Source organism: Scleropages formosus, chromosome 4 (genome assembly GCF_900964775.1).
Source record: "Scleropages formosus chromosome 4, fSclFor1.1, whole genome shotgun sequence".
NCBI lineage: Eukaryota > Metazoa > Chordata > Actinopteri > Osteoglossiformes > Osteoglossidae > Scleropages > Scleropages formosus.
This window is the reverse complement of record NC_041809.1, coordinates 34948843-34960649: the sequence shown is the minus strand read 5'-3', so window position 1 is coordinate 34960649 and position 11807 is coordinate 34948843. Positions and strand designations below refer to the sequence as shown.

The window sequence follows — 11807 nt, the reverse complement described above, 5'->3', positions numbered from 1 at the left end:
TTATATATGGTGTTATATATACAGTGCGATAAGGGAGATGGCTGGCCAGCTACAATTATACAATGTGTGTGTGTGTATAAAACTGAAATAACCATGAGGAAATATTTTAAGTAACATTTAATATCGCCACCCTGCTTTGCTGTTTACACAGTAAATTGCATTGTATCTGCATTCGCCTCTGTTTTGACACATTTACAGCCTTTTCATATTTAGGTCAGACGCTGGTGTCCTATTTATGCTAATCCGTGTACGGACTGCGAGAGTCGTTCCAAGCGGTGGACTGCGAATGCCTCTATATACCTGCCCTGAGACGGAAGAGTGTGTTTCACATTTCTGTTTGTTTCAGTTAAAAAAAAAAAAAAAAAAAAAGATTTCTTTCTGGATTCTACACGAGGTTATTTAAAAAGCAGAGTAATTCTTTTGGAATTTGAATGCTGCACTACAGCTCAGGGATGTTGTAGCTGCTCATTCATCTTCCATCCCACAATATTTACATGTATTTATTTATCAGAGCCTTTTCTCCAAAGTGACTTCCAATGAAATCTCTGTAGTGTTATGAGCCCACACACCTTATTCACTAGGGTGACTTACACTGCTAGATACACTACTTACAAGGGGTCACTCATCCATACACCAGTGGAACACACACACTCTCTCTGTCACTCACACACTATGGGTGAACCTGAACAGCATGTCTTTGGAGTGTGGGAGGAAACCAGAGCACCCAAAGGAAACCCACCTCCACCCAGACTGAGCAGGGATTAAATCCACATCCTCTTGCACCACCCAGGCCCTGTGAGACAGCAGCGCTACTCGCTGTGCTACCGTGCCACCCGTGTTTGCTTATTGGTGCCTCCTCCTGAGAGCGAGAGACACGTTCTCCTGGTTGAGGACAGATTTCTCCTCGGGTCACATCATCACGTTGTGTTTTTGCTTGTAATATTCCCATAAATTTTGCCGACTTTGGGGGAGTTTACTCCTCTTGTTGCTCCCCTTAGGCGATGATGTTAATCACAGTCATCCGAGTACCTCCGTCAGTCCTTATTTCGTGGAGGCCGGTGGACAGCTCGTGCTTTAATTATATCTCTGGGTAAATTCTAACAATTCACTAGGACATATGAATACATCCTTAATTAGGTTGCTTGGTTTTGTTGCCCCAGAGAGCGAAGGTTTGTTCACAGTTTGTCATCTCTAAATACGCGGAGGTAGTGCAGGCAGCATTAACTCTTGACCGGATCGGAGCTGCTTTTTCGCGAGACGCGCAAAGCCGCCGAAGAAGTTCTCGTACTACGTGCACCATTGACCGTGGCTGCGTCCCCTAACGCCTCCTCGGTGGAGCGCACCTTTTCCCCAGATGCGCCGCACCGTATTGCGGCCGCGAGCGAGACACGCCGCGTTGGCCACAGCTCAAACTCGGTCTGTAAAATCACTTTATTAACCTATGCTGCTTCTGGATCGAATCGAAACGCTCACGTCGTTACGTTACGGTTTGATTCCCGCCTTTGACTGTAGCTCCTTTGAGCAAGGTATTCACCCTAAATTGCACCACTAAAACTACTTAGCATGAAGTTTAATTACCTTGCTTTGCATAAACGGGTCAATCATCGTAAATACCCCATCGCTGTAAGTTGCTTTGGAGAAAAGTGTCGGCTAAACGAATTGACGGAAGCGGTCCGGGGTCATTCGTGTCGGGATGCCTCCCGGTCGGCTCCTGCCGGAGCTGTACCGGACGCATCCCGCGGGGAGGAGACCCTGGACGTGTTGGAGGAGATCTGTTCCAGACGCGCGAACGGCCTGGGGATCAGGAGGAGCTGGAGACTGTTGTTGGGGAAGGAAGGTTTGGGCACCACGGTGACAAGTGGGGTAAATTGACCGAGTGACGCTATCGCTCCGCTCTTTGCGTTACCGGTTTACGTACATCCCTCTCTGCGTGTTTGACACCCGGTTTGTGACCCGTAGGCCCGCTCGCCTTCCTCCGCGTCCGCCTCCCGACCGCTCCCCCTTCTCGTTTCCGCGTCTCGGTGCTCCGGAGGGGTACGGCACGGTCTAACTCGCCTAACCGCTCTACGCAGGGAACTTCACGCTGGCAGAGCTGGGCGTGCGCGACGCGACCGCGCGCTCGGCCCCGTACCAAGCCGACGCGGGACCGGCGCCGCGAGGCTATTCTCCGAGCGTGGCTTCGGACGCCGACTCGGACGTCGACGCCGAGGAGGCCGTGTCCCCGGAGCGAGCCGTGCAGCTGTGGAGCAGCCGCGACACCAAGTCCCGCCGCAGCTCTGGGCTCTCGAGCCAGGAAAACTCCGTCCTTACGCTCACCGACTCGGACAACGACGGCAAGTCCGACAATGAGTCAGGTAGGAGCGCTGGGTTGAGAGAGAGAGCAAGGAACAACAGTCTCACACACACACACACACACACACACACACACACACACACACTCTCTCCTACATTGCAAACTTTGAGTTCTCTCTCCTCCTTGAGTAGACTGCTGGGTTTATCTCTGCTTGTACCATGTTTTTGTCAGTCTGAAGCAGCTCCATGAACTGACCGGTAATTAGTCAAGTACATAATCAGAGACAAAACATTTATTTGTGTGAAATAAAGAAAATTCCCATCGTTCACCGTGTGACACAAAGGACTGTTTACACTTGCTGTTTACCACGTGGGTGTAACATGGCATTGTGGCAGAACCATCAAGGATATTAGACATATTAATTCGCAGTTAAGAGGCGAATTAATATTTATGTAATATTAATTCACCTCTTTATTTCCTTCCTACTGCTTTCTAGTTAATTTCTCTATGCGTTCTCTGGACGAGTTAAATGTAATAAGAAAGACGAAGTGTGGCGATGTATTTCTTAACCGTTTTCATCACAATTGGCAGTTTCCTTTAAACTGACAGTTTCAGCGCAGCAGTTTTGACATTCATAGTTGTAAAATTGAATTGAGCTGCTTCAACTGTCAGTTCTCCCCCAGATAGGTACAGAAGAGCCTGAATGAAAAATGAATTATTATTAATACACAAACAGTGCTCCTTCTAAAACTCTTTTGGCTCCGAGAAGTAAACCGTCAGAATAACATCAAAAAGTTAAAACCGGGTGTTTGAGGGCAAATTCATAAATCTTTTCAAGTTTGATTCAACACCTGATACGTGTTCGCTTTAAATGGGAAATGACTTTGAATATCAACTATATAGCGGAAGCAACACAAAGCAGAGTGTTGCCGAAGTGAGTAAAGGTCACAGCTGCGCGGTACAAACATACAGTATCGTCCAAAGAGCTTCCGCCGATTCTTAATCGTGGCCCAACTTGACACGTCCCTTACGGCTTGGTATTTCACACCGCGTCCAATAAATAGCGCTTATAACCTTATGTAACCGGGGGAAGGGGCGATTTCCAACAGAGCAACCAGGCCTTAATCTGGGATAGACTTTGATTCGGTTCCAAGAGGTCACCTTGCTGTCGAGCGACATCTCTGTCCGACACGATGCGCGGGGCGGTCGGAACGAAAAAATAAAAAACGAGTTGCCAGCTTTTGGGTTCCTTTCCTCGATCGCCAGGCCCAGGGCTGCGGAGTCCGTACGCAAAACCTTCGACTCCGACTCCAGCAACCGCGTAATTGCTTCTGAATCCGCGACTCCGACTCCACAGCGCTGCCCAAAAGTTGCGTGATATTTTGGGGTCGACTTATCCAACGAATATTGGCCTAAACCCCTGTTATACCTCTAATTCTCGGGGGTCGACTTATACGCCAGCATATACGGTACATTTAGTCGGAGTCGGTACATTTTTACCGACTTTGACTCCGATTCCGACTCCAGGAACCCGGTAATTGACTCAGACTCCGACTCGACGACTCCGACTCCACAGCACTGGTTATCGGTGTCGGAAATGAGCATTTCAGCTGAGCCCTTTTCGCAATTCGACAAGTTCGCCTTACCGTTCGCCCAGCATTCGTGTATCTCCGAGAATTGCGTCCCGTCGCGAGTATCGCGGGCGTGTAATAGCTTACGTAAGAAAGCAGTCGTGCTGCGTTAATCAGTTTACGAGTCGATTAATTTTTAGTTCTCTGTGTTCTTTGTTTTCAGCTGCAGGTAAACTTGGATGAGCGTACTTCAATCTGGAGCGGACGCAAAGCCGGATTATACGTAGCTAAGCCTGCTGTTGTACTTTTTGCCGTATTTTTCTTCCTTTTTCTGCTTGTTTTCGAACGGTGAGGTTTCTGCCGCTCGTTCGCTAGCGGTGCGGTAGGACGGTCACCTGGGAAAGGCCCTCCGCCGAAAATCGGCCAAAATGCAAGTGTGGCATAATCATTGCTTAAATAATGCAGCGCCGTTATGTCTTAATTCCGTAAATCTTTTCATTTGCCTTTTAATTCGGAATATCGTTTGCTTGTTCCTCGAATCTCGAAACACCTTCGCATTTTTGCATAAATCACTTTGCGTTTGTCTGCCGATTAGTTGTCTCTGGAATTCAGAGCATGCTTTATTTGAATGAAACCGTGCTTATTTTGCATAAAGGAAAAATCTTTTCTGTTGTAAACAGATGTGTTGCTAAATTATTGCAACTGGTCTGAAAATGACATGGACGCTTTTAGCTTTATCGTTTTCAGCGTGATATTAGTGACCTTTTTATACAATCTCCGAAAATTATACATTTGATAGAAAATATGTCGCTTTGTTTAGCATTGTTTTATGCTTGTTTTGCATTATTATTAGCGTACTTTCCGGAGGTAATTTTCTTTGCTATACTGACTTGTAGGTATATTTTGATAAATTACAGCATGCTAATGTGCAGTTAAAATACAGCAGTATGGACAAGCATTACAGAAATCTACAATTACTGTGTAAATTTCATTATATGTTTTCCTAGGACTGTAATAAGACCGCTGAAGAACAGCAGATGTTTCAAAATCAGATTTATTTAAAGCAGAACCATATTATTGCTTGTCTACTTTTGCTAAGCAGAAATGGATCTGGTCATCTAGGTAATCTAAGTTGATTTATGACTAGCAGTTGAGGACAAGAACACTGTTAATTTACCTGATTTCCTCAGGTGTTTCCTACATTCATCTCCTTTATAGCTTCCTATGTGTGTCTCTCAACTGGCGCGGCGAATGAATGGCATTATGCCGCAACGTGTTGCTACTCTCGACATTCTCTGTGTTTTGCTGTGGAATTCTGCCGCCGGGTGACCGGTCCCTCGCTGGTGGACAACGGGGTAAGGAAAGCGAGAGACATTTTCCAGAATGAAATTTGAGGAAATTGTCACTGTTTTGGGCTTGGTTTCGTTTTCCAGCCCGTCTTCTTCCCCAGGATGGCCACGGTTCTACTGTTTTGCTCTCCTTTGCTTCCTTGTCTGTCCGTTCACCGTCGCTTTAATAAAAAACAATAAGTGCTTTGAAGCGTCAGCTCCTGGGACGGTGTATAGGTCAACTCGGACACGGGTTTATTAAGTGCGTTGTGCTGCCACAGGTTACGAAATGGAAATAAAACAGACAGGAATCTGATTCAGTTCAAAGTGCCTCCGCTTCCCCCATGAGAGAGATGTAGGTGTTTGTTTTTTGTCTTTCAGCCTGTTTTATGAGGGACCGAAGTTGCTCTGTACCGCAAAATATCAATACGGCAGTGTTATTAGGAGTTACATTTTTTCCCGTTTGCGCAGGTTGTGATGTTGCACGGAACCTGTTTGATATGAATCCCTTCTGCATCTGGCTTGGCTGCATCTGGCTGTATTTTTAGGTACGATTGAAGTTGTTTTCTCTCTTCCAGCCTCAGATCGGTTCACCTTCGGGTGCGAAATGGTGTGCTCTCTTCCAGAATATACATCAAGCTGCATTTTGCGTAGATAAAATAATATAATACCTGGGTCTTGGGTACCATGGCACCACCTGGGGATTGATGACCTTGATGACCTTGCACCGGCAAAACCTGAGAAGGAAGTTGAAAACGGTAAAAGAAACATAATGTTTGAGGAAGAGACGACGGACTGTGGACCAAGCAGAGACATTAAGTATCGTCTTCCGCAGCAGCATCTGCTGGTCCGGGTCCCGGCCAACCAGCTGCTCTACTGGCTTATGTTACAGCTCAGCTTTTAATCAGCTGGCCTCGTTTCAGGTGTTTGTTGGACGAATTTGAGGATTCAAATAAGCTTGAATTGAGCCCATTAACTAAGGCTTCCCTCCAGTTTTCAGTTGTCTTAACCCAATTTTTATTAGGCAAACATTGGAAAAAGAAATCTCCGTTGTTCATTTGTTGTTTTTCCCGCCCTGAAATGAGCATTAAATCAATAATAACATTATTATAGTGATTCTGTTGTCATAATGGAAACATAAGAGTTCTGATCTTTTTTTGTGCACCTTACCGTGTCACGCGATACCGTGAGCAGCCCTCGTCTGTCCGCTGTAGCATCTCAGACTTCAAAAGGTGACGCTCCGTTCTCCCCATTCCACCTGCAGCTCCGTGCGTGCCTAGCTCTCCCTGTATGTTCCTCTGAGTGTTATCCCTAGCTGTCCTGCACAGCCAAGAAACATGGGCCAGCTTTTTTTTTTTCTTCTTCCATGGGCCTCTTCTCCACAGATGGCTTGAGAGGCACATGAGGGACTTAAACCCAAGCCACTTTCTACGGGTGTAGCACACGGTTTCTGATATTAATCTTGTTAATAGAGGGAAGAATCTGAAAGACATTTTGTTGAACACACGCACACACATATATATATGCTGCTGGGCTTGCTCTGCCTTGAGATTTGGTGTACAGATGGGCTGCAGCTTTCAACAGGGCGCTACGCTCGACTAATGCATGTGAGCTGCAGAGGCTTAGCAGCTGTCCATGGTGCTGAACTGGCATTCGCGGCGCTGAACTGGAACTCCGTGCTCGCAGTGGACCGAGGACTTGAAACGAGCACCAAGTGGGTTTTCATATGTGTCGAAGGGCTTTGCGTGATCCGGTAGGAGACGAACGCCATGACGCTGCGCAATCCGTAGGCAACCTCTCGTTGCAGTCGTACGGTGGACGCTGCCGTCTTGGATTTTTATTTTTATTGTAGTTTTTCACTGCAGTTTGTCACGACACTACGATATTTGCGACGCTTCCTACATAACCTCCTCGCGCCTTTGAGAAACACGCATGCGCGATGTAAAGTTCTGCGAGCAGCACGAAGCAGATGCCAGATTTAAAGAAAACGACAAACTGCGTTTTTTGTGACCATCGTAAATCTGTGCGTTGTTCTTGGCTGCGAGCGCTTGATGCAGCTTCCGCCCATCTCTCTCGCTCCCTCCCTGCTGCGGGAGGAGGCTGTTCCCATGTCGCGTCTCACAAAGGGCAGCGGAGAAGCCAGATTGCTGTAATTCAGACAAATGTTTTAGGGATGCAGCTGTGATGCAGGATTATTACTTTGCTTTACTTTAAGTAATCGCTGTCATTTATTCATTCTTTTCAATAAGTTTCTTAAATGGCTACAGAAAAATAGAAGGAAACTTGTTAACGGTTTCTTATTTTGCAACTAAGACAAAGACGGAAACAATTCTAAATAATATGAATAGTCTCCTTGGGTGATGGGCTTAGACTAGGGGCACCCCCCCCCCCACCCCCCTTTTTAGTTGAAAGACTTCACCAGGAAAATCTCTTTTATTTAGTCATCTTTATCAGTGCTGTTTAAATCGTAGAGCTGAAATTGCAGCATCTCTTTCTTTTTTATCATGCCTAATAAATGCAAATAATAAAGCTTTAACAGACATTTTGCCCCAATACATTTTTATCGTAAGGAGTAAACACCTACTAATGTGTAAATGGTTTCATTTTATGTTATATTGTACTATTTTAAACTGCTTTTACTGTGTCAGTTTAAACTAACTCGTTTTGAGCTAAATGTTTTATGTCGGACCATTTACAGGAACGCAGTCTGGGTTTCTGCTGACGTCGCCAAGTTAATGTTGCTACTTTTGACATATTAGGTTTAATTTTACAAAACTGGTTTTGTGTATTTTTGGGTCTTCCTGCTGTGCTGATGCATTGATACAGGCAGGTGTGAAACTAGTTCAGCTCCATGGACAGTTCTCTTCAAATTTCCCTTCCCGCACCAAGGTGGACGTGGTTTTTTTTGGGGTATATTGGTGCAGTTCCTCTTAGTGCAATGATTCTGTCACCCGTCCCGGCGCAGACGGAGCTTACCTTTCTACCCTTCTGAGACGGCTACACCTGCTCCTGATCTGTCTGTAGCCTCTGACCTCTAGCCATGCTCACACACATAAATTTACATTTATTTATTTAGCTGGTGCTTTTCTTCAAAGCAACTTCCAATGAACTCCATGTAGTGTTATGAGCCCACACACCTTATTCACCGCGGTGACTTACACTGCTAGATACACTACTTACACTGGCTCACTCATCCATACATCAGTGGAACACACACTCTCTCCGTCACTCATACACTATGGGTGAATCTGAACAGCATATCTTTGGAGTGTGGGAGGAAACCAGAGCACCCAGGGGAAACCCACACAGACATGGGGAGAACATGCAAACTCCACACAGACTGAGCGGGGATCAAACTCACGTCCTCTCGCAGCACTCAGGTGCTGTAAGACAACAGCACTACTCGCTGTGCCACTGTTCGCCCAACTTGTACTGCCGTACCAACTCACACAGAGACACCCAGGTGCATACACTCAAATACCCTCCAATATTTGTAAAGTCACGGGGGGCGTGGTGGCACAGTGGGTTGGACCGGGTCCCGCTCTCCGGTAGGTCTGGGGCTCAAGTCCCGCTTGGGGTGCCTTGCGATGGACTGGCGTCCCGTCCTGGGTGTGTCCCCTCCAGCCTTGCGCCCTGTGTTGTTGGGTTAGGTTCCGGCTCCCCGCGTCCCCGTATGGGACAAGCAGTTCAGACAATGTATGTGCGTATTTGTAAAATCTCCTCTAAAGCCTTAAAAGCTCATTACTAAGAAACTAATTGACAGAACCATTCTGGTACTTCGACTGGTCGTTACCTTTTTCTCAGGGCTGCACTTGGGAAGGCGATGAGCTCATTTGAGTTTGCTCCTTTGCTCCCGGGGACAGCTGGTAGTGCAGTGGTTAGAGCTACTGCCTTTACAGTCGAAAGTCACGGATTCGGTTCCCACCTCTCGCGCTAATGCCCTTGAGCAAGGTACTTACCCTAAATTGCCCCAGTAAAATTACCCAGCTGTATAAATGGGTCAGTAACTGTAAGCAGCCTAACATTGTAAGTCGCTTGAGAGAAAAGCATCAGCTAAATGAGACAATGTACATGTAAGTCCTCCTTGGACACAGAGGTCCATATTTCAGACTGAATTGTGCTGCAGATGTTTGTTTTTTTTTTTTTTTTTTTTTTTTGTTTCTGCAGTTTTTTTTTTTGCAGTTGGCAATTATTGTAAACAGTGTGCTTATTTGCTTGAGTGTTTCAGTGTAATATTTTAGAGTTGACCCCCTCCCACCGAGTTTCATCTGGAGCCTGTGGACATTTCAAAGCTCTCTGTGGTCTCCCAGTTGGCATCGCCCGTCGCTTCATACCAAGAAAAGTGTTTGTGGCCTCATGCTGCGAGCAGCACGTCGCTGATTTTTTTTTTTTCTTTTTTTTTTTCTTTTTTTTAACGCTAACAGACATTTTGTTTTCCTCTGCATCAGTATGCATTTCAGCAGCTTGGTGGTGGAAACCAAATAACCTTCTTCTCTTCTGTGTGATTAATAATGAAAAGTCGTAGAAGAAAAAAATAAAATAAATCTTTCAAAAGCCTTGTCCGCGGGGTAATTCTAGAGCCTAATCAGAATGTAACATCAAGCGGCCGCTTGTTCTCCGCGTTTAGCACAATTGTGTTTGTTAAGGATCGGTACACAAAGAGTTGGTGTAGATTGAATTAAATGTATGCGCAGCAAGGCTCCATCAATAATGTATTTTCACCATAGGAGCTAATTAAAGAGGGAATTGACTTGCAGCCCCACATGTCACAGTCCGTTCGGTGGCTTCCCGTCGCAGCGCAATGCAGCGGACCGCGCAGACTCTGTGGAGGGCGTGGGATAGAATGGCACCGTATTTTCACCGCTGCACTCGGAGTGACTCGCCCACCTGTCCTTTTTTTTTCTGTGAACCGACACGGTATTGGGGGTCGGCCCTGGCTGGGAATTACGAAACGTGCGATGGGCTACGTTGGGAAACCGGATCCTCTCGTAATCCGCGATGCGCGGACGGACGTGGACGCGATCCCTGTCCGAGGCACCTGAGCCGATCTCCTCCTTTCTGGTGCGGACGTGCACTCGCGGAGACTGCAACGGAGAGGAGCCGGAGACCCCGGCACGTGAACGGAAACCACATTAATATACCAGATAGCGCTCTGTGAGGCACAGGGACAAATACAGGGCAAGTTTCTGCGTTTGGGGTGTTCCTGATGCACATGTCATTACTGTGCGACTGACTCTCGTGGCACAAGCAGAACCAGGGTGTTGCTCCGGAGACCGTGGCTCTTCAGCGAGTCGGAAGAAGGGAGAAGCACGTACAAGCAATACAAAACACTATTCCCTCTCTTGGCGAGGGCTGCATATCTTGCTCGAAAAGAGCGTAACATGATTCCCAGAGGGGCGTTACTGACAGACCTGAGTGATGGCCTGTCACCCGCCATGTGGACCAGGAACACGTTAAAGATTCTGCACAGGGATCGCTCGGATCTGCTTTTCATCTGTCATTGTGGGTTTCTTCCAGCTTTTTCCTCCGGGTGCTCTGGTTTCCTCCCACAGTCCAACCACATGCTGTTCAGGTTCACCCATAGTGTGCGAGTGACAAAGAGAGAGAGTGTGTTGATAACACTACATAGAGTTCATTGGAAGTCGATTTGGAGAAAAGTGTCCGATAAATAAATGTACATGATGGCTAATTAAAATCTCAGGGAATTACTCCGGTGCGTCGTGTCGGAGGACCATCCCGCCCGCCTCTTCCCTATTTGATATCGATGAAAGAATAACACAGACGGATGAAGACAGAAAAGCGCAGGGCCGCTATCAGTTACGCGACCGTACATTGATGCAGATATACAGTCACGTTAGGCTACGAGTCATAAACCATCCAGCAGCCAGTACAGTACCGGCTGCAGGGGAGAGGAGAGCCCTTGTAAATTTGTGTCGAAGCTGCAAACATTGAATTCCAAAGAGGCGTTGCATCAATCAGCGGGAAGAATTATTAAAACGTGCCCGAAGAGGAAATAAGGCGCACGAGTGGACGTCGATTGAAACGGATCGCCCCAAGATCAGCTTTAGTGGAGTTTATCCATTACTGCGGTGAGACTTGTCCTTTTCCTACGACGTCTGGCCGTTATCCGTCGAACGAAAGAATTAATCGAGCGCGCGCGGGAACACGTGCCGCGTTCCGCCACCCACTTTTGTAAACTTTGCGATGAGACTTTTTGTTTCGTGTTTAGACGTTGCGTTCGGTTCCTCGGTGCGGAATGTGTTCCGCAGACAGGGTAATAAATCATCCGTGATGTGTTTTGACTGGTATGACAAAATGCATTAATCCCTTAATTAAATACGGTAAAGGTGGGTCAATTAGGCGCGTTTTCTTTTGCCGTCTCACACACACACACTCTCTCTCTCTCTCTCTCTCCCTCCCTCACTATTGGAGTCCATGAAGCAACAGATTTATGTGCACTTTTATAAACTGCGGTGTTTTCAGCAGACTTTGAGTTGGTGTCCTAGTCGAGCAATCTGCAAATGAAGTGGCTGCGCTTAAGAGCAAAAGGTTGCTGATTCGAATCCCCGTCGGGGAGCAGCAGTTGTGCTCGTGAGCGAGGGTCTTCAATCAGCT

The 11807-nt window shown here is 46.8% G+C and overlaps 1 protein-coding gene across 1 annotated transcript in view; it reads left to right on the top strand.

The window, feature by feature from the left end:
• Positions 1-11807, top strand: part of LOC108934151 (teneurin-2-like) — a 272656-nt gene that overhangs the window by 84220 nt on the left and 176629 nt on the right. Inside the window, exon 4 of the mRNA XM_029250894.1 lies at positions 2073-2354. Coding sequence (XP_029106727.1) covers positions 2073-2354 — 282 coding nt within the window. The remainder of the gene's footprint in view (positions 1-2072; positions 2355-11807) is intronic.